This window comes from Xenopus laevis, chromosome 1S, assembly GCF_017654675.1.
Source record: "Xenopus laevis strain J_2021 chromosome 1S, Xenopus_laevis_v10.1, whole genome shotgun sequence".
NCBI classification, from domain to species: domain Eukaryota; kingdom Metazoa; phylum Chordata; class Amphibia; order Anura; family Pipidae; genus Xenopus; species Xenopus laevis.
Window position 1 is genome coordinate 195,366,200 of NC_054372.1, and position 23,258 is coordinate 195,389,457.

General features: G+C 40.8%; 1 protein-coding gene across 4 annotated transcripts in view; it reads right to left on the reverse strand.

Moving 5' to 3' along the window:
* setbp1.S (SET binding protein 1 S homeolog) overlaps nt 1–23,258 on the reverse strand; it is a 134,039-nt gene that overhangs the window by 4,803 nt on the left and 105,978 nt on the right. For all 4 annotated transcript variants that reach the window (XM_018244617.2, XM_018244615.2, XM_041580655.1 and 1 more), the window contains one exon: nt 6,622–6,780. In XM_018244617.2, coding sequence (XP_018100106.1) covers nt 6,622–6,780 — 159 coding nt within the window. The remainder of the gene's footprint in view (nt 1–6,621; nt 6,781–23,258) is intronic.

The window sequence follows — 23,258 nt, forward strand, 5'->3', positions numbered from 1 at the left end:
TTCAAGATTTTTTTCTGAATAATAGATCTCAAATTCAAATTTGGGAAATTTGAATTTGTAAAAAAAAAATGCAGCAATTGTCTCACATTGCCAAAATTTTTTTATTTTGAATGTTGCAGTAATGTTGTACCATATTGTAGGAGAACTAATGGGAGACAAATGTTTGATAACAACCTTTCATGAATTAGAATTCGATGAGATTTTAGCGGGTTTTTGTTTATACCATAAACACTTAGGGGAACATTTACTTAGCTCGAGTGAAGGAATAGAATAAAAAATACTTCAAATTTCGAAGTATTTTTTTGGCTACTTGGACCATCGAATTGGCTACTTCGACTACGACTTCAACTTCGAATTGAATGATTCGAACTAAAAATCGTTCGACTATTCGACCATTCGATAGTCGAAGTACTGTCTCTTTAAAAAAAAACTTTGACCACCTACTTCGCCACCTAAAACCTACCGAGCACCAGTTAGCCTATGGGGAAGGTCCCCAATTTCTGATAGAAGGAAAATTGTTCGATCGATGGATTAAAATCCATAAAAACGATTATTCCTTCGATTGAATGAATATCGCTACATCCTTCGACTTCGATATTCGAAGTCGAAGGATTTAACTTTGACGGTCGAATATTGAGGGTTGATTAACCCTCGATATTCGACCCTAAGTAAATGAGGCAGAATTATTAAGGTTCGAAAGATAAATTTAAATTTTTTTGGTCAAAACTCACAATTTCAAATTTAAAAGCCGACAACTGGAATTTGAATGCGAGATTTATCACATATCGACTCTGGAAACAGTTCGAATTCGATACTTCAACACCTAAAGCCTGCCCAGTTCATGTAGAAATCAATGGCAGAGGTTCGTCGAACTATTTGAAGATGTAAATTGCCTTCCTGACATTCGAGGTTTTTTTTTCCGGAGGAAAACTCATTTCGAATTCGATTCGGATTTTTGGGTCGTTCCTATTCGATCGAAGGTTAGCTGTACGAGTTTTCTCATAAATAACCTCCCATTCGAGTTGTGAGTACTAAGAATTTATTACAGTTAAAAAAAAATTCACATAACTTGGAAATTGGACCTTTGATAAATAACCCCCCTAAAATGATAAAGCGTGGGAGACTTTCTAAACAGGCAAATTCAACCTTTACAAATATCAAATTCGCACAAAAAAAAAAAAAAAAAAACCTTCTCAAGTTTGCTGAAGAATCTGATCAGCCACATCTAACAAGAAGGAAATTTTCTGAAAAACATTTTGCGAAACGTTCATTATTTGTAGATTTCACGAAAGAAGAAGCTGTAGGACCCGCTCAAGTCAAGCCAACATCTGATCTTGCTGTGCGTTACAGACCACGTATTTCTATAGTTTATCAGTAGGCCGCAGACTTCAGTAAGACCTCTCCTCCCATTTTGTCCAACCGGAGCATAGCGGGAGAATTCTTCAGCCCTTTCACGGTGAAATGGTTGGACAGCCCACCATATAATCAACTCGCTGGTGTAGCGAGATAATGGCAGTAGAGGATTAGCGACCATGGGAGGGAATGTAACAGGAGGCAGGGGCTTCACATAGAGGGAGAGAAAACAGTCAGTTGAAATTAACTGAATTTTCTTCTACATAAATAACCCAATTACTGTGCAACTGCCCGTTTCCAGAACGGCGAATCACAGATCGTCAATGAACGTAAAGGAAACTCGCTACATGTGTCATAAATACTTAATCGGGCGAGTAGCGCACACGCAAGAAACACGATGTACACGAATCTCTCCATTCACTGTGACTATTGGGCCCAAAGATCTCAAGCAAAATGGAGGAAAATAGATGGACCTGGGATGGAAATGCAATTTTTTTTTTTTTTTTTATAATCGGGCAAAGCAAACACTACTATACCTGCTATCCCACAGTCACACTCCCTTCCCAGAGACTATTATCCACTGTTACTATAGACACCATCTCTCCCTACTATACCTGCTATCCCACAGTCACACTCCCTTCCCAGAGACTATTATCCACTGTTACTATAGACACCATCTCTCCCTACTATACCTGCTATCCCACAGTCACACTCCCTTCCCAGAGACTATTATCCACTGTTACTATAGGCACCATCTCTCCCTACTATACCTGCTATCCCACAGTCACACTCCCTTCATAGAGACTATTATCCACTGTTACTATAGGCACCATCTCTCCCTACTATACCTGCTATCCCACAGTCACACTCCCTTCCCAGAGACTATTATCCCACTGTTACTATAGGCACTATCTCTCCCTACTATACCTGCTATCCCACAGTCACACTCCCTTCCCAGAGACTATTATCCACTGTTACTATAGGCACCATCTCTCCCTACTATACCTGCTATCCCACAGTCACACTCCCTTCCCAGAGACTATTATCCACTGTTACTATAGGCACTATCTCTCCCTACTATACCTGCTATCCCACAGTCACACTCCCTTCCCAGAGACTATTATCCACTGTTACTATAGGCACCATCTCTCCCTACTATACCTGCTATCCCACAGTCACACTCCCTTCCCAGAGACTATTATCCACTGTTACTATAGGCACCATCTCTCCCTACTATACCTGCTATCCCACAGTCACACTCCCTTCCCAGAGACTATTATCCCACTGTTACTATAGACACATCTCTCCCTACTATACTTACTATCCCACAGTCACACTCCCTTCCCAGAGACTATTATCCACTGTTACTATAGACACCATCTCTCCCTACTATACCTGCTATCCCACAGTCACACTCCCTTCCTAGAGACTATTATCCACTGTTACTATAGGCACCATCTCTCCCTACTATACCTGCTATCCCACAGTCACACTCCCTTCCCAGAGACTATTATCCACTGTTACTATAGGCACCATCTCTCCCTACTATACCTGCTATCCCACAGTCACACTCCCTTCCCAGAGACTATTATCCACTGTTACTATAGACACCATCTCTCCCTACTATACCTGCTATCCCACAGTCACACTCCCTTCCCAGAGACTATTATCCACTGTTACTATAGACACCATCTCTCCCTACTATACCTGCTATCCCACAGTCACACTCCCTTCCCAGAGACTATTATCCCACTGTTACTATAGACACCATCTCTCCCTACTATACCTGCTATCCCACAGTCACACTCCCTTCCCAGAGACTATTATCCACTGTTACTATAGACACCATCTCTCCCTACTATACCTGCTATCCCACAGTCACACTCCCTTCCCAGAGACTATTATCCACTGTTACTATAGACACATCTCTCCCTACTATACCTGCTATCCCACAGTCACACTCCCTTCCCAGAGACTATTATCCACTGTTACTATAGGCACCATCTCTCCCTACTATACCTGCTATCCCACAGTCACACTCCCTTCCCAGAGACTATTATCCACTGTTACTATAGACACCATCTCTCCCTACTATACCTGCTATCCCACAGTCACACTCCCTTCCCAGAGACTATTATCCACTGTTACTATAGACACCATCTCTCCCTACTATACCTGCTATCCCACAGTCACACTCCCTTCCCAGAGACTATTATCCCACTGTTACTATAGACACCATCTCTCCCTACTATACCTGCTATCCCACAGTCACACTCCCTTCCCAGAGATTATTATCCACTGTTACTATAGGCACCATCTCTCCCTACTATACCTGCTATCCCACAGTCACACTCCCTTCCCAGAGACTATTATCCACTGTTACTATAGACACCATCTCTCCCTACTATACCTGCTATCCCACAGTCACACTCCCTTCCCAGAGACTATTATCCACTGTTACTATAGACACCATCTCTCCCTACTATACCTGCTATCCCACAGTCACACTCCCTTCCCAGAGACTATTATCCACTGTTACTATAGGCACCATCTCTCCCTACTATACCTGCTATCCCACAGTCACACTCCCTTCCCAGAGACTATTATCCACTGTTACTATAGACACCATCTCTCCCTACTATACCTGCTATCCCACAGTCACACTCCCTTCCCAGAGACTATTATCCACTGTTACTATAGACACCATCTCTCCCTACTATACCTGCTATCCCACAGTCACACTCCCTTCCCAGAGACTATTATCCACTGTTACTATAGACACCATCTCTCCCTACTATACCTGCTATCCCACAGTCACACTCCCTTCCCAGAGACTATTATCCACTGTTACTATAGGCACCATCTCTCCCTACTATACCTGCTATCCCACAGTCACACTCCCTTCCCAGAGATTATTATCCACTGTTACTATAGGCACCATCTCTCCCTACTATACCTGCTATCCCACAGTCACACTCCCTTCCCAGAGACTATTATCCACTGTTACTATAGGCACCATCTCTCCCTACTATACCTGCTATCCCACAGTCACACTCCCTTCCCAGAGACTATTATCCACTGTTACTATAGGCACCATCTCTCCCTACTATACCTGCTATCCCACAGTCACACTCCCTTCCCAGAGACTATTATCCACTGTTACTATAGACACCATCTCTCCCTACTATACCTGCTATCCCACAGTCACACTCCCTTCCCAGAGACTATTATCCACTGTTACTATAGGCACCATCTCTCCCTACTATACCTGCTGTCCCACAGTCACAATCCTTAGCAGTAGACCATGAATATATTCAGAGGTTCTGGTAGATTAATAGAGAGAAGGGGAGAGACACAGACATCTGTATAACAGTAAAGGAGTTTTTGGTCTGATTTTCATTACAGTAGAAACAAACATTCTCCATATGCAGCTGAATCCACATAGGTCCATGTCTCCTAAAGGACAGAGGCATTTGGAATGTACTTGTTTTGATACTCTTGGTCTTAATTAGTTGAAAGTCATTATTTAGTGTATCAGTTTGGTTTCGCCTCTGGGCATTACAAACTACATTATGAAGAAAGGCTTCTTTGCTCGACAGCTGCGCTCAGACTGCAGATTTGTTTCCAACAAAGTCGTTTTTCAAAGAGATCTTCATTAATTACAGGAAACCCACAGAGCCGGACAATTTTCCCATTAACAGTTACTTTCGAATTTCACCAAATTATCTCAACATCTGGACAGCAGACAAATCAACATTGTAATTTGTGTTTCTTTATTACCTAAACGTGAACCTTAAGCCTTAATCTTATCACACAGACATTTTCTGGAAGTCAAATTCTGCCCCTTGATGGGAAACTTATTTTAGAGGACGACAATGGGGGCCAAATAGAAGTTTGCTGCACTTAGGGAAATCTCATTGGTTATTGGGGTTATGTACAAATATACTCTTCAAAAAATTCCAAGTGTATTTTGTCACTGGCAATAATAGAAACGACTTGTGATTGGCTACCTGGGGATAAAAGCCACCAGTCACCTTTGAATGACAGGTTGCATGGGTGGTTACTAGGGATGCAACGTATCCAGGATTCGGTTCAAGACTCAGCCAGGATTTGGCCTTTTCCAGCAGGATATCACAGGATACACAGTAGATAACAGATAAGTACTACTATAGTTTATATAAACAAGCTGCTGTGTAGCCATGGGGGCAGCCATTCAAGCACAGGATACACAGTAGATAACAGATAAGTACTACTATAGTTTATATAAACAAGCTGCTGTGTAGCCATGGGGGCAGCCATTCAAGCACAGGATACACAGTAGATAACAGATAAGTACTACTATAGTTTATATAAACAAGCTGCTGTGTAGCCATGGGGGCAGCCATTCAAGCACAGGATACACAGTAGATAACAGATAAGTACTACTATAGTTTATATAAACAAGCTGCTGTGTAGCCATGGGGGCAGCCATTCAAGCACAGGATACACAGTAGATAACAGATAAGTACTACTATAGTTTATATAAACAAGCTGCTGTGTAGCCATGGGGGCAGCCATTCAAGCACAGGATACACAGTAGATAACAGATAAGTACTACTATAGTTTATATAAACAAGCTGCTGTGTAGCCATGGGGGCAGTCATTCAAGCACAGGATACACAGTAGATAACAGATAAGTACTACTATAGTTTATAGAAACAAGCTGCTGTGTAGCCATGGGGACAGCCATTCAAGCACAGGATACACAGTAGATAACAGATAAGTACTACTATAGTTTATATAAACAAGCTGCTGTGTAGTCATGGGGGCAGCCATTCAAGCACAGGATACACAGTACATAACAGATAAGTACTACTATAGTTTATATAAACAAGCTGCTGTGTAGCCATGGGGGCAGCCATTCAAGCACAGGATACACAGTAGATAACAGATAAGTACTACTATAGTTTATATAAACAAGCTGCTGTGTAGTCATGGGGGCAGCCATTCAAGCACAGGATACACAGTAGATAACAGATAAGTACTACTATAGTTTATATAAACAAGCTGCTGTGTAGCCATGGGGGCAGCCATTCAAGCACAGGATACACAGTAGATAACAGATAAGTACTACTATAGTTTATATAAACAAGCTGCTGTGTAGCCATGGGGGCAGCCATGCAAGCACAGGATACACAGTAGATAACAGATAAGTACTACTATAGTTTATATAAACAAGCTGCTGTGTAGCCAGGGTTTATTTCCACTTTAAATATGCTTTGTACCCACCTGATTCAGAGGATGAAGAAAAAAAGGACAAGACTGGATTCGGCAACATGGCCATAGATTCCGCTGCTGGTTTCCTTTTGGTCATATTGCTGGAAGAATGGAGATCGCTCTTACTTTGCTGAGACATCTGATCTGCCTTTAGATGAGCGTTTGTCATACCTGAAATGAGAAATAAATAACTTAGTCCATTAAATTCTGTAGAGGATCAGCACAAATATCTCCTAAGACTGACAGTTGGATCAATCGTCATTAGTTTGGTACAGCACTGCTGCCTGGGACTGCCTGACCCCCGGCTGTTCTCAACTTACTCCCTCTCCCAGCCATGACAACTGCCAGTTCTTGAGGAAAGTAAAGTAGAGGTAGGGAAGCACCGAATCTAGGATTTGGTTTGGGATTCGGCCGAATCCTTGTGCATGGCCGGACCAAATCCTAATTTGTATATGTAAATTAGTTGTGGGAAGGGAAATTACGTTTCCCCACCTTTTCCTTTCCCGCCCCTAATTTACATATGCAAATTAGGATTCGGTATTCGGCAGATTACTAAAATGTGGATTCAGTGCATCTCTAATATTGTGAATAAAGTACCCCCTAATGTAAATTATAAGGATATTATAAGTTACCGAGGAGTTTCATGACATAAAAACATGAGGCCGAGTGTTTTTATACAGGTCGTGGAACTCCGAGGTAACTTCTAATATCCTTATATTTTGCTTTATTTATTATAATATACAAATTTCAGTGAGTCATGTGACACAAATAACATCAGAGCTCACCGTTTATAAGGATATAATGTACAAGATATTCATGGCTGTTGTGTATTATATGTATATATATATAGCTGTATAATGGACGGCACACCGCTTCTAAGTTGCACAGACAGTCTCCACAGTTGCATAAGACAATCCCTTATCCAGAAAATTCCAGGTCCTGCTACATCTAACGTTCTGTTCTAAGGAAGGGATCCCCAACCTTTTTTACCCCTGAGCCAAGTATGAACGTTACAGAGTTGGGGAGTAACAGAAGCATGAAAAAAAGTCCCTGGGTGCCAAATAAGGGCTGTGATTGGCTATTGGTAGCCCCTATGGACTGGTGGCCTTCAGGAGACTGTTTGGCAGTACATCTGGTTTTTATACAACCAAAACTTGCCTCCAAGTCAGGAATTCAAAAATAAGCCCCTGCTTTGAGGCCACTGGGAGCAACATCCAAGGGGTTGGTGAGTAACATGTTACACCACTGGTTGGGGATTAATGTTCTAAGTGAATCAGTATGGCAGCTCCATGCACAGGAGTATTTTCTGCACAACAAGCCAAGTCCTCCTGTTCTATGGCCTAAGTGATAATCAGCACTTAAGGTGGAATACTTTGCCTTTAATTAAGGGGTGCACTGAATCCAGGATTGGGTACGGGATTCGTTTTTTTTTTCAGCACTATTCGGCCAAACCAAATCCTAATTTGTGTATGCAAATTAGGGACGGGGAGGGGAATCACGTGATTTTTTGTCAAAAAAACAAGGAAGTAAAAAAAATTTCCTCTTCCCACCACTAATTTGCATATTCAAATTAGGATTCTGGTTCGGTTCGGCCAAATCCAAAATAGTGGATTTGGTACATCCCTACTTTAAATCCCAGTAGATGGAGGAACAGGTGAGAGTCAGTCCGGCTCCATCAGGTCAGATTTAATTGTGACTGGGAAACTTTTGGAGCATCAGAACAGAGATCCGCCCAGTCTTTATCTGAGGGGCGAATTCCTCCATGATAACTTTGTAATCTCCCAGGGCTGAGATGAAGCCGACAGATAGTCACCAACTGCCGGCTAATAAACCCCCAGCGCTGGCTCCTGCACCACCATCAATTCTACGATGTTCACGGGGAAATCTGACGCGGCTCTGATTTACTCTCCCACCGCTAATCACATCCAAAGCAAAACACCTTGCGGGACGAAAGGCTTGCGCTCTAAAGCCCCAGCGACTATAAAGCAAATGTCGTTTTGGTGATAAAAGGTAAAATTGTTACATGAATTGACACAAATATTACTTATTACTCCGCTTGTCTAATAGTTAAGAAATATTGATGTAAATAACAGTAGAATAAAGATCTACCAAGCTGACCAGACTCTCTTTCCTTCTTTTGACATCAGTGAGAGCAGAGAGTTAGGGGAAGGGCTCTCGGTGTAATTCTACTGCAGAGAGGGAAAAATAAGAGCCTTTCCCTTCACCCGCCCTGCTGAGTAGTTTAAAGGCTGATCTTAGCCTATCTATCAAGGCAACCAGGCTCCCTTTCTTTCAGTCTGTGACATCAATAAAGATACAAGAAGAGGAAGAGTCCCCAGTTTACTTCTATTGCAGAGAGTCAAAGAAATAAAAGCATTTCCCTCAACTGCCCTACTGAGTCTAAAGGCCTATCTATAAATCTGTCCAGGCTCTCTTTCTGTCAGTGACATCACAGAGTCTACATAGCAACAAAGAAATACTGCAGGTTTACTTCTATAACATACAGGCAAGAAACAAGAGCATTTCCCCTCACCTGCCCTGCTCAGTGCTTCAATGGAGTATCTTAGCCTATCTATCAAGACAACCAGGCTCCCTTTCGTCCGGTGAGGGACATTAATGAGGATACAAAGCAAGAGGGAGAGTTCCCAGTTTACTTCCATTGCAGAGAGGGAAAAAAAAGGGATATGGAAAATTTCCCTCAACTGCGCTAATGAGAAGGTCAAAGGCATATCTTAGCCCATCTAACAATCCACCCAGACTCTCTTTCTGTCAATCTGTGACATCACGGACGATATACCGCCAGAAAGAAGAACTTCTATCATTTATTTCTATGGCACAGAGACAACAAATAAGAGCATTTTATAGAGTCCTGCGCGGGTCCATTTTTTGGAACCCGTCCTCGACCAGTACCCGCAACCTGCAATCCGCATTCTTACCCGCTTGGACCCACTACCCGACCTGACCTGCAAGTACCTTATCCGCAACCCGGACCCGCTGACCATCAAGAATCAGGAAGTGCTGTCATTGTAAACCGGAAGTGACATCATCGGAAGTAGGCGTCAACAGAAAAAAAGGAGCAAAAATCGTTTTTGAGAAGACCCGCGGCTCGACCCACGACCCTGCAGAACTGCCGACCCACGTCTATAGCAGCACCTGGAACTTCTACCCGCAACCCAAAGGGTACCCGCGGTTATCCGACCCGCTGCATTTTTCTCAACTGCCATAATGAGTCAATCAAAGGCCAATCTACGAAGCCACCCGGGCTCCTTTTCTTTCAGTCTATGACATCACTGATGGTATTAAGCAAGGGGAAATCTCCCAGTTTATTTCTGTTAAGAAATCAGAGCACATTTCCCTCATCTAGCTTGACTATAAAGGCTTATCTTAGTCTATCAAGCCCCCTCCAAGGTTTAACTCCGCTTATCTATCAAGCTGGCCAGGCTCCATTTCTGTATGCTGTGACATCACCGAGAGCATTTCTTTAAAGTGACACTTTAATGGCGACACTTCAAGCCTATAACACGGGCAGTCGTTTTATTCCAGGGATAATGTACCTTGACATTATGGCCGTTATTTATCAAAATCGACATTGTTCTGATTTTATTAAGAAAAAAAGTCCGACCAAACTAGAATCCATCATTTGAACTAAATTATTATGTAAAAAGCTCGATTTAAAGGGGTTGTTCACTTTCCAAATAGTGTTGTTGTTTTCAGTCTCTTCCCCAGAAATAAAGGCTTTTTTCAATTACTTTCCATTATTCATTTTAAAGGGATACTGTCATGGGGAATTTTTTTTTTCAAAACGCATCAGTTAATAGTGCTGCTCCAGCAGAATTCTGCACTGGAATCCATTTCTCAAAAGAGCAAACAGATTTTTTTATATTCAATTTTGAAATCTGACATGGGGCTAGACATATTGTCAGTTTCCCAGCTGCCCCCAGTCATGTCACTTTAGGAGAGAAATGCTTTCTGGCAGGCTGCTGTTTTTCCTTCTCAATGTAACTGAATGTGTCTCAGTGGGACCTGGATTTTACTATTGAGTGTTGTTCTTAGATCTACCAGGCAGTTGTTATCTTGTGTTAGGGAGCTGCTATCTGGTTACCTTCCCATTGTTCTTTTGTTTGGCTGCTGGGGGGAGGGTGATATCACTCCAACTTGCAGTACAGCAGTAAAGAGTGATTGAAGTTTATCAGAGCACAAGTCACATGACTTGGGACAGCTGGGAAATTGACAATATCTGTTTCTTTTGCTCTTTTGAGAAATAAATTTCAATGCAGAATTCTGCTGGAGCAGCACTATTAACTGATGCGTTTTGAAAAAAAAAAAAAGTTTTTTTCCCATGACAGTATCCCTTTAAGGTTGAATGTTGGTGTCTCTGGTGTTTGAGTCTGGCAGCTCAGTAATTCAGGTGCAGACTCTAAACTGTCACAATTTTACAACATTTAGTTGATCCATTTCTCAGCAGCATCTGTGGAGTATTAGCAACTATTGTATCAAGTCTAACAGCTGCCTGTAATGGAACTCAATTCTGCTCAGCAGGGACAAAGATAAGAAATGTATCAACTAAATGTATCAATTTAGAACAGTTTAGAGGGTCAGCGACCCTCCCCTCCCAGAACTGCTTTAGAGGGTGAAAAATTACACTTTACACTTTAATATTAGAAAAACGGTGACACACAGAAAATACAAAGTAATTGGAAAAACTCATTTCTTGTTATGTATCTGAAAACAATTAGTTCTTTGAAGATGAACAACCCTTTTAATCAGATCAGGGAAAAACTCGATAAAATCAGCGAAAATTCGAATTGTACAATTTCTCCCCCTGAATCGCTTTATTTTTTCGAGCTTTTCCCCCTAAAAGCCTAAATTTTTAGAATTTTTGCCCAATAAACCCCAAAATGTTGAATTTTCAGGCTAATTTGAGCGGAAATTGGAATTGTACGATTTCCCCCCTGAATCACTTGATTATTTTTTACTTTTTCCCCTAAAAGCCCAAATTTTTAAAATTTTTGCCCGATAATTCGGGCTAATTCCAGAGGAGACGACAGAAACTTCCAAACAGGACAGGGACCTCTCCCATTGACTTATATACAACCTCGGCAGGTTTGTGATGATGGATTTTCGGATTCTGACTTTTTCCAACCTTGGGGTATAATAAATCTTGAAAAATTTAAAAATTCCCCCCACTAAAAATTTGAATTTATATTAAAAAAACTGAAAGTGTTTGAGTTTTAGCATTCTGACTTTATAAATAACCCCCTATGTCTTGCCAATATGCTCCCCCATTTAACAAATGATGTGACAGTTCTGAAGGTGATCAAGTTTGTGTGACCCAGGCAGCTCCTCCAGTTGCAGCAGTGCAGCGCAGAGAGGATATTATAAAGGACATTATAGATGCAAAGTAGCAGCTCCGACACATCACATTCAAGACTTTGCTGGAATAACAAAGGCCCTTCCTAATTTTAACCAGAGCCAAGGAAAAAAAAAAAAAAAGGAGAATTTTGTGCAGTGGAGCGAGTCACGTTGTCCGTTGGGAATGGGAGCCGAGGAGAATGTGCATAATGTCGCCCTGCAGCTTTTCCACAGCCCAGATCACTTCAATAGCACAGGCCACATTCATTAAAAAGCCTGGCCGCCTTCCAGCAGGGAAAATTGAAGCAGTATATTTATTGCGTTTTTGCTCAAATAAATCTGAAAACGTGTGAATCTTATCCCTCGGAGAGATGGGGGGGAAAGAGAAATAAACAGTCTCCGGCTAATAATGTACATAGAGAATATGATGAAGAACAAATATATAGGAAACCAGCCCCTCCCTGCTGATGTGCTGATTGGATCATTCTCACTTTGTCACCCCCAATATCCCCCCTGCTCACGGCATCTTCCCAAAAATACACATTTCTGTAAGGAAGGGGGTATCGGTTATTTATCTATTGTTTTAACAGTAATCTATAAAGTGATATGTATATAATAATGTTAATAATAATAATATGTAACTGTTTCTATGGAACATTCCTTAGAGGCATTTACAACATTCATACGAGTGGGACTTGTAATACTGCTGCTATGGATAGAGACAGTGACTATAGTTTCAATTTTTTGGAAGATAGAGTAGAATGCTCTGTTATACAGATAGCTAGAATCTCAGCTGCCATAAAGCAGGACAGGACTGCTGCTTCCAATGGGGATCAGATAGGATCTGTGCAGCCACTGGGACAGAATGTTCTGTTATACAGATAGCTAGAATCTCAGCTGCCATAAAGCAGGACAGGACTGCTGCTTACAATGGGGATCAGATAGGATCTGTGCAGCCACTGGGACAGAATGTTCTGTTATACAGATAGCTAGAATCTCAGCTGCCATAAAGCAGGACAGGACTGTTGCTTACAATGGGGATCAGATAGGATCTGTGCAGCCACTGGGACAGAATGTTCTGTTATACAGATAGCTAGAATCTCAGCTGCCATAAAGCAGGACAGGACTGCTGCTTACAATGGGGATCAGATAGGATCTGTGCAGCCACTGGGACAGAATGTTCTGTTATACAGATAGCTAGAATCTCAGCTGCCATAAAGCAGGGCAGGACTGCTGCTTACAATGGGGATCAGATAGGATCTGTGCAGCCACTGGGACAGAATAGCATAGAATGTCAGCTGTAAAGCAAGGAAAGGATGCCGATCCAAGAATGGAAGAAGGAAGACATCACCATGTTTTTTATGATAACTTTTCCCATAGATATAATAAATATGAAATGATTTTCTGGACACAAACAGCAATATATATATTTGGATATCACTTGCCAGGCTGAGGGCAGGGCTAACTGAAAGCAAGACACTGGCAATGGAGGGCACAGTTGGAAGATTGGCACAGGCTCGGCAGGTAAGACTAATTGGCACAGTATCAAATGGCTCGGCTCCCAAGAAGCTGAAATGAATTTCTCGATGGAAAATCACCAGGAGCAAAATACCGTTTTAACCACAAAAAGTATTTTCTTGCAGAATAGCAGGAAAGCGTTTTTTTTTTTTTTTTTTTTAGTTCTAGGAACTTTCCCAAAACAAACAGATAAAAAAAAAATATACATATCCAAGAGATTGAAAAACACAAACGGAGACGCTTTTCTAGATGAACGTTCCCCCATGTTGGCTGGGCTGTTAGACGGGGCATCAGCAGACGACAACCACAGGGATCGGCTGAACTCTCGTTCACCTGCGTTACCATCGAGACTTGGCAAGGGTTACCTGGAGCCGAGAAAAGCAAGCCGGCAATTGGCACGCCATGAAAGCCACTGAGAAGACGGCTCTAATGCCAACCGCCAGGAGGGAAACTCCGGTTACCCATGAACGGCCTCTCGGAGGGCAGATTTAATATCCAGCCATTCAGAAATGAAACTGCCATTTAGGCTGTAGAACTGATACTGTCTGCACGGGAACCAACATATTTAATTTGTTTAAGGCAGGTTGGGCTCAACTAATTACTTGGGACTTTGTATCAATCTCCATGGTTGCTTCTGCTTGCATTCAAACTGCAATGTGACTACTAAGACTCTCTTTCCATAACAGCAGCCTTCTTGCACTGATACACAGAAGAATCAGTTTAGGATGACGGCTTTCTTCATGTTACCTGAAGGAGAGTGTCCATGTCCACTAGGAACTATGGGCATCGATGACATTTTAAGAAGGGTTTCTTTGGTTTGTGTGTCACCCAGAAGAACAAGTTTAAGATTTTAAGACTATTTTATGGGCTTCTAGAAGAGTAACCTGTCAGTTCACAATAAGTTAAGATCCCTACTCGGTGAGGTTGATCAAGTCCAAGCCATTGAAGAAAGAACATAAAAGATTCCCAAAGAGGCTTTAGTCAATTTAGCCACCAATGCAAAATAATAATTGTGTTACTCCATCACATTCACCATCCAATCAATAACCTTGGGCACTTTGTACGGCAATAAAATAAAACTTAAATATGTATTTAAAAGAAATGTATTCACATATTACAACATTACCACTTCCATAGGCAAGGGGTTCCAGAACTTTACATCACTCCTAAGAGCAAGCCCAGAATTGACCTTATTCTGGGATGAGTTTTGTTCAAGAACGTTCAAGTTCATACAAAAGTGCTATTTTTTAAAGTGGACCTGTCACCTACGTATAAAAAGTTGCATAATGAAAGTCCTTTGCAAATTAAACGTGAAACACAAATATTTTTTTTTTCATAAAAACATCCATACCTGTTATAAAGGCGTTCAAATATCTGAGCTTTCAATCAAATATCTGCCCTGCCTCTATGCCCGAGACATAGAGGCGGGGCAGTCAATTACTTTCACTTTCCATTCAGCACTTCATACATGTTATTTCACTTCTTACAGTGCCCCTTTCCTCCCCAGGCCCTATAATCATGTAGGACAGTGTGTATTGGGCATTAGGTTCCCCATTCTGTTGCATACAGAAGATTTTGGGGTGATACACAATTTATCTTAATAACAGTGTCCACAAAATGGCTGCCGTCTGCCCATGAATCTCACTGCTTAGTTCCATGGAGTGAAATCCCTTCTGGAATTTGGAGGGTCTACATGTGGACTTTTGGTCTTCTGCAGTGTTGATAGTCCTGATTATATAAATAATTTTGTAACTTCTCATGCAGGCAACTGTTTTCCACCCTTGCCAAAGGGCCACCAGAGGCAAATTTCAAAATCAAATCAGCACCAGGTTCTATAGGTTGAAAAAAACATCATCTTTGCCCCATGTGAGTATAATGAAGTAATGCAGGGTGGTTGCATTTTAAATCTGGAACATGAGATCTCACTGTAATTTAGAACCGATGGATATCGTGCTCAGGTGTACTATTGCAGTCATGGTGGATTATCAAGGAAAGAATATTTGTAGTAGCTCCCAGGCTTAAGACGGTCATGACCAATAGAGACTTCCCAGATCCTACCATTGAGGTTTTGATAGACCATCCAAAAACCCCATCAGATTCCTATTTTCTCTCAAATAATCAATAAATAGTATCAACAAATGGTTTGAGGTTTTTAATTTAGAACCGATGGGTAGCATTCTCAGGTGTACTATTGCAGTCATGGTGAACTGCATGGTGGTCTATCAAGGAAAGAATATTTGGAGTAGCTCCCAGGCTTAAGGGGGCCATACAAAGACCATTAGAGACTTCCTAGATCCTACCATTGAGGTTTTCATAGACCATCCAAAACCCCATCAGATTCCTATTTTCTCTCAAATAATCAATAAATAGTATCAACAAATGGTTTGAGGTTTTTAATTTAGAAACGATGGGTAGCATTCTCAGGTGTACTATTGCAGTCATGGTGAACTGCATGGTGGTCTATCAAGGAAAGAATATTTGGAGTAGCTCCCAGGCTTAAGGGGGCCATACAAAGACCATTAGAGACTTCCTAGATCCTACCATTGAGGTTTGGATAGACCATCCAAAAACCCCATCAGATTCCTATTTTCTCTCAAATAATCAATATAGTATCAACAAATGGTTTGAGGTTTTTAATTTAGAACCGATGGGTAGCGTTCTCAGGTGTACTATTGCAGTCATGGTGAACTGCGTGGTGGTCTATCAAGAAAAGAATATTTGGAGTAGCTCCCAGGCTTAAGGGGGCCATACAAAGACCATTAGAGACTTCCTAGATCCTACCATTGAGGTTTTGATAGACCATCCTAAAACCCCATCAGATTCCTATTTTCTCTCAAATAATCAATAAATAGTATCAACAAATGGTATGAAACCCATGAAGGTCTTAAGATCTTGTGTAGGTTGGAGGACATAAAAAACAATTTGAGGGGCCACATCCAGCCCATTGCCCTCCAGTAGTAACGCCCTGACTTACACCATAGGGTTTTAAACCTCCTTTATACTTCACGTCTTAATCTTCTATATAAAACACTTCAAGGTTGGGGAGCTTGTGTCTTGTATTTAGAACCACCTAGTCTGAAACTCTTATAAATGAACATATTGTGACTAAAAAAGGAACATAAATCTCAGAAACTCGAATAAGGATTGCTGACAGTCCTGTCTGGACATTTTCTTCAGAATACCTTGGCCCTCCAAAGCATCGCAGTTCAAAGGAATAATCGCCGAAGAATAAACTTCCTACAAAAGAAACCTACAATTTGACATTTATACCTTCTGAGGAAAAAGCAAAGAACATTGTGTAACATGAAGGATCTGCCAGCAGTTTGTGACTTGGACGCTAAAGCGCATTCCTTTGGGTACAACACCACAATATCATTTTATTTAATAGACTGTTAGAAAGAAAACACAAAATCACAAATCAGCATCGGTTTCTCAGGTCTCAAGATTAGAAAACGTCTATTGTTCTACATGCACAGAAATTTTTTGGCTCGCAAAAAGGTAATATCACTTACTTTTAAAAGATAGCTCGGTTGCCGAAGAAGTGTCAGAATTTTTCTTTTCAGTTTCACTAACAGAAAACAAATCAATCCCATATGTACAGGGGTCCCGTAGACATATACATATCTGATGTACAACCATGAGCTCATAAAACGGACCTTTAAAGCTTAATACTCAACAGGATAGACTGGCAGTCCCCTAAATAATGAAAAGGCTTCCAGTAACCACAATGCTAAGTTTCAGGAAGTGTCTCGATAAATGATTTAAAAGAAAGGGATAACCGAATGGCATGTGTTTCTTAAAACACTTAGGGGGCAGCTTAACTAGAGAGTCACAACACTGGAGTAGAGGTTGATCAAGTCCAAGCCATTGAAGAAAGAACATAAAAGAATCCCAAAGAGGCTTTAGTCAATTTGGCCACCAGTGCAAAATAATAATTGTGTGTTACTCTATCACATTAACCATCCAATCAATGACCTTGGGCACTTTGTAGGGCGATAAAATAAAACTTAAATTTGTATTTAAAAGAAATGTATTCGCATATTACAACATTACCACTTCCATAGGCAAGGGGTTCCACAACTTTACCTTACACCTAAGAGCTAGCCCAGAATTGTTCTTATTCTGGGATGAGTTTTATTCAAGAATGCTCAATTGACCTTCATCAAGTTCATACAAAAGTGCTTTTTTTAAGTCTAAAATAAAATTATGGGACTGTAAATCTATTCTCCCTAAGTCGAAAGTAAAGAGCTAGTATTGTGGCGAGGTGGTCGCTTTTTGGGATACATCTTTACGGTGGCAATGGCTATTCTTAGTATGTGACTCAATGTGTTCTCAGATACCTTATATAAAACTAGACATTCAAAACCTTCAACAAATTGTTAAAGAAGTATAAAAGCCAGAGAAGTAACCTAGCCTCCTTCATAGGCCTCCCTCCCAGTTGCCAAACTGTGCACTAGAGTAGGGGTCCCCAACCTTGTTTTCTGATCCCTAATATAAAACTGGACATTCAATACCTTCAACAAATTGTTAAAGAAGTATGAAAGCCTCATAAGTAACCTAGCCTCCTCCATAGGCCTCCCTCCCAGTTACCAAACTGTGCCACTGGAGAAGGGGTCCCCAACCTTGTTCTCCGATACCTTATATAAAACTAGACATTCAATACCTTCAACAAATTGTTAAAGAAGTGCGAAAGCCTGAGAAGTACCCTAGCCTCCTCCATAGGCCTCCCTCCCAGTTGCCAAACTGTGCCACTGGAGCAGGGGTCCCCAACCTTTTTACTCATGAGCCACATTCAAATTTAAAAAGATTTGAAGATCAACAAAAGCATGAAAATTGTATCTGGACAGGGTAAAATAAGTTTTGTGATTGGCTATTTAATAGCCCCTGTACGGGAAGCCTAAAGGAGGTTCTGTTTTGCAGTACACGTGGTTTTTATGCAACCAAAACATGTCCAAGCTTGCAAACGAAAAATAAGCACCTGCTTTGAGACCACTGGGAGCAACATCCAAGGTTGGTAAGCAATATATTGCTCTGGTTGAAGACCACTGCACTGGAAACTCTCAGCAGTAATAACTTTTGCCTGCCCAGTAAAAAGTAAAGTCGTACAATGGGGTTGGCAAGCACCATCTCATGTTGATTTGTGTTCTCTTCACTGTAGTTACTTGATCCGGTGGTGAAAAAGGACCTGAAGCAGTGTGAGCATCCACCAACCATTCTACCCAACTATTAATAGCCAGGAAAAGTTATAACTGGTGCTTGGTGAGTCTTCACAGGTGGGGTTTGAAGGGGGAATATCGCTAGTACTAAGGCTTTTGCTCTACTTTAATAAACATACCTACTATTGGCAAATGAGAAGAAAGTCAAGGGGTCATGTTCTAGTAGACTATGTAATAGAATTCTATTTCTGAGGGAGAAGTGTAGAAGGACATTGGATAAGGTTGGAAATATGTTTAGAGAGAAGGGTTGTGTGTGGGCAGAAATAGGACTGGGAAGCAACTTCAACGGTCATGGCACGGTCAAAGTAAATGCTGGCAGCCTGTGGTGCGGTTATTAACTAATGTTTTAAAATAGTGCCAATATCTTGAGTGGATTCCATTGTTTGATGATAATCTCATTTTTGGCTGATGTGTCGACAGTTTTGTTTCACTGAAATTCCTAGTAACAGAATCAGGAATTTCCAACAAGTCTTCAGAAAGGACACCTTACAGCTTAGCAGGCCAGACAAACAGGTCACTCAGAAGGTCAATATAACAAAAAGTCGTCAGGAAACTGCTATGGTTTCTTAAGAAAGAATCTACATGGATATTGTTTCCTTCAGGTTGATAAAGCTGTAATAGGTTTTTTTTTATTTTACTGCTCTGCCACTTGTAGTAGCATTTAAACCTCTCGGAAGGTCCAAAATAAAATCCAAATTCATCAGAATGCTGTAACTCATTGAATCAGTTTATCTCTAACAAAAATACCATCCTGATTTTTTTGTTTTGCTTTAATTGCACTCAACAGCCGTTGTTTATAAAGAAACGTATCTGACATCAGGAAACACTTACACAATGAGCAAGTCAACAAGCACAAATGTTCTGCTCGACGCTCAATTAAAACATGTTTTCTTTATGTATTTCAAGAGAAGTGAAACAAACTATTTGATATCAACTAGGAAAAAAACCCCTCTGATTGCACCTGGCATCTGTTTATGAGCCGCTTTACCACAAGACAAAGGTCTCAGCCCAAAGCTTTTCCTTTTTTTTTTTAATCTCACCATAATTTAGCCAAGACTTTTTAATGTACATTGTGCAACTAACCTCCTCTCCGACATGGATATTAAACAAAATGTTGACTTTAGGTCACAATAAAAGATTACAATTAATCACAATGAGGTCAAATAAACCCTATGATGTGTCAGCTCTTGAGAATCTTATCTTCTAATTGGTGTGCCCTTGTGGTTTGGGAACTTAAACATGATGGTTTCTGAGGTTTTCATTGCTTCGTGTGAAAAACAGGAAACTTTATTGATCTTTTTCTCTCTCTCTCTCTGGGTGTCTCCAAGAATGTTCTTTATCATCTGCCTAGAGATGGGCAAGGACAGCAGGCAAAATAAAGCATTACCGCCATAATACGTTTATTTTTTTTTTTTTAACCATTTAAAAAATGCAACCTGTGTCGAATAATGAAATGTAGGTATCCATTAAAGGGATACTGTCATGGGAAAAAACATTTTTTTCAAAATGAATCAGTTAATAGTGCTGCTCCAGCAGAATTCTGCACTGAAATCCATTTCTCAAAAGAGCAAACAGATTTTTTTATGTTCAATTTTGAAATCTGACATGGGGCTAGACATTTTGTCAATTTCCCAGCTACCCCAAGTCATGTGACTTGTGCTCTGATAAACTTCAATCACTCTTTACTGCTGTACTGCAAGTTGGAGTGATATCACCCCCTCCCTTTTCACCCCAGCAGCCTAACAAAAGAACAATGGGAAGGTAACCAGATAGCAGCTCCCTAACACAAGATAACAGCTGCCTGGTAGATCTAAGAACAACACTCAATAGTAAAAACCCATGTCCCACTGAGACACATTCAGTTACATTGAGAAGGAAAAACAGCAGCCTGCCAGAAAGCATTTCTCTCCTAAAGTGCAGGCACAAGTCACATGACTGGGGGCAGCTGGGAAATTGATAAAATGTCTAGCCCCATGTCAGATTTCAAAATTGAATATAAAAAAAAATCTCTTTGTTCTTTTGAGAAATGGATTTCAGTGCAGAATTCTGCTGGAGTAGCACTATTAACTGATTCATTTTGAAAACATTTTTTTTTCCCATGACAGTATCCCTTTAAGGATCATGAAGGCTAAAGGAATACATGTCTATTTTTAAATATTGTAAGTTCATATTTCAAGTATTTTAACAAGAAAACCATTGTATATGATTTTATTGCCACTAAGAATGTTAATAATATGTTAATATATATATAATATAAATATAATAATGTTTGGTAACAAGACCAATTTCAGTGTGAGATCCTACTAAGAGTGTTAACCTGCCACTCAGCTTCAATTGGATTCAGTAATAAAATATTAGCTGGTGGTTGGATGGAAGATACCAGTTCAGAAATGTAGACTACGTATCCAAAAAGTATCCAGGCACCTAAGCTAAAATTAAAGTGTTGTGTCGATCCTAAGGCTGGAACAGTATTTCTGGTGAATTTAAAAGCAAAATCATGAAATCGTAAAAATCTGCAAATTGCTGGGACTCTGTGTAAGTTCGGAGAGTTGCGTTCCACAGTGAAACACACAAGCGCTGAGATACATCAGCACCATTTTGGATTGAAAGAGAGAGGCATCTTCAAAGCAGCTGTTCGATCTGGCACGAAGTGAACGGTCATAGAGTGAGCCTGCCTAACTGTGCTTTTGAGGAGAGACCAGAACACAGGATCTGGTGAGATCAATACACTGTTCGGGGGCACGTGTGGCTGGAAAGAGAGGGGGTTTGGGGGGACCCCCTATTTAACCCCTTTGTGACTTACTCTGCATATCTCTTTACACAACAAGATTTGGGAAAATTACCTCCCACTTGATTACCAACTTAGAGAACTATAAAGGCTGACAGACAGTCGGCAGCTTATTGGCCCATGTGTAGGGCCATCCGACAGACTTCCCCAATCGATATCTGGCTGAATGTCGCCAGATCTCGATCGGATAGGTTAAAAAATCCTGTCGGATCGCGGCACATCTATGCTTGTATGCGGTCCCGCAATACGCCCGGCCGTATTGGATCAATTATGATCCGATCATTGGGCCCTAGAGCCCATGATCGGATCGGCCCCTGATCACCCACTTCAATGTGGGCATATCGGGTAGAGATCTGCTCATTTTGTGACATCGCCAAACGAGCGGATCTCTACGTCTATGGCCACCTTTACTCACACCAATTTTGCCTAGTACAATTGTGGGAATTGGGGGAATCACTTGAATTACTTTTAGAATAATATTTTACGTATTTATACTGTTATATGTTTGTTCCCTGGCCAGCCAGGTTTTAATGAATTATTTTAATGCAAAGGAAAAATAAAACTCGTAGACTCCTGATTAACTTGGTCTTTGACTACACCTTTATTTATTTAACCTAAACTAAAATGACCTGTCCTCATGTGGAACAATGTCAAGTCCAAAACTATTTTCACGACCACTGTCCGCACAAAAAAAATTCATAGGCAGAGAGGGGTTTCATGGGTAATCGGAGGCAAACAAACCTATTACCAATGCCATGTGTCGGCTGAAGTGGTCTACAGACCATTGCTGCTGGGCTTTGGAGAAGTGCAAATACATTCTTTGGAGTGATTAACGGTATTTCTAAATCTGTTAGCCTGAAGGATAAGTCTGGGTTTGACAGATACTAGGAGACACCGACCTGCCTTGCTGCATAAAACCAACAGTAAGGGCATCCTATGAGATTATTAGTCTTTGTTGGAAGAGGCATAATTGAAATAGGTTTTGGTTCAGGGATTATGGTTACACTGAAAGCAAATCTTAAAGCTTCAGCATGTAATGGCAATCTTCACAATGATGTGCTTTTTACTTTGTGTCACCAGTTTAGGGAAAGGTTCTTTCATGATTCATGGGTTGGCAGATAGGAGTAGAAGAATTTGGGATGAAGTCCTGGGCTTTGTGAAGGTCAGCCAAATGAACCCCAGTGGGATGAATTAGAACCCTGACGTCAAACCTCATCCCTAACATCAATGTCCAACGTCTGAAAAGAATCAACATATTCCAAAATGTAGTGGAAACCTTCCCAGAAGAGATAGGGATTTTATACCAGCAAAGGGAAGGGCATCTTCTTATTAATCCCTTTGGTTTGGGAATGTTATTTTGGACAGGAATGAATATTCCAATTGAACTCTCTCTGCACAAAACAGGCACCCAAATTGTAATCTCATAACCAATGTTCGGGCTAATGACGATGCCTTTTTTTTTTTTTGATTTTATCAACCAAATTAACTGTTATAAGCGCTGTTTTAATTACCAAAGCATTTTAAAGTGTAAATATCATCAAAAAGGACATTCTATTAAACACTAAGCTTTGAGAGAAATGGAGTATAAGAACAAGAATTAGGACAAGAAAGGAGTCTTTGCCATAACCAAAATTCTGACCAGAATCTTGCTCAGATTGTTACTAGCGAAGTTTTAAAGGGGTACAAGGATCATTTATAAAAAAAAACAAAAAACCCCTTCCAACAGTTCTCTGCATTAAAACATGTTTAATCCCATCAGTGCTGTAAACTCTCTT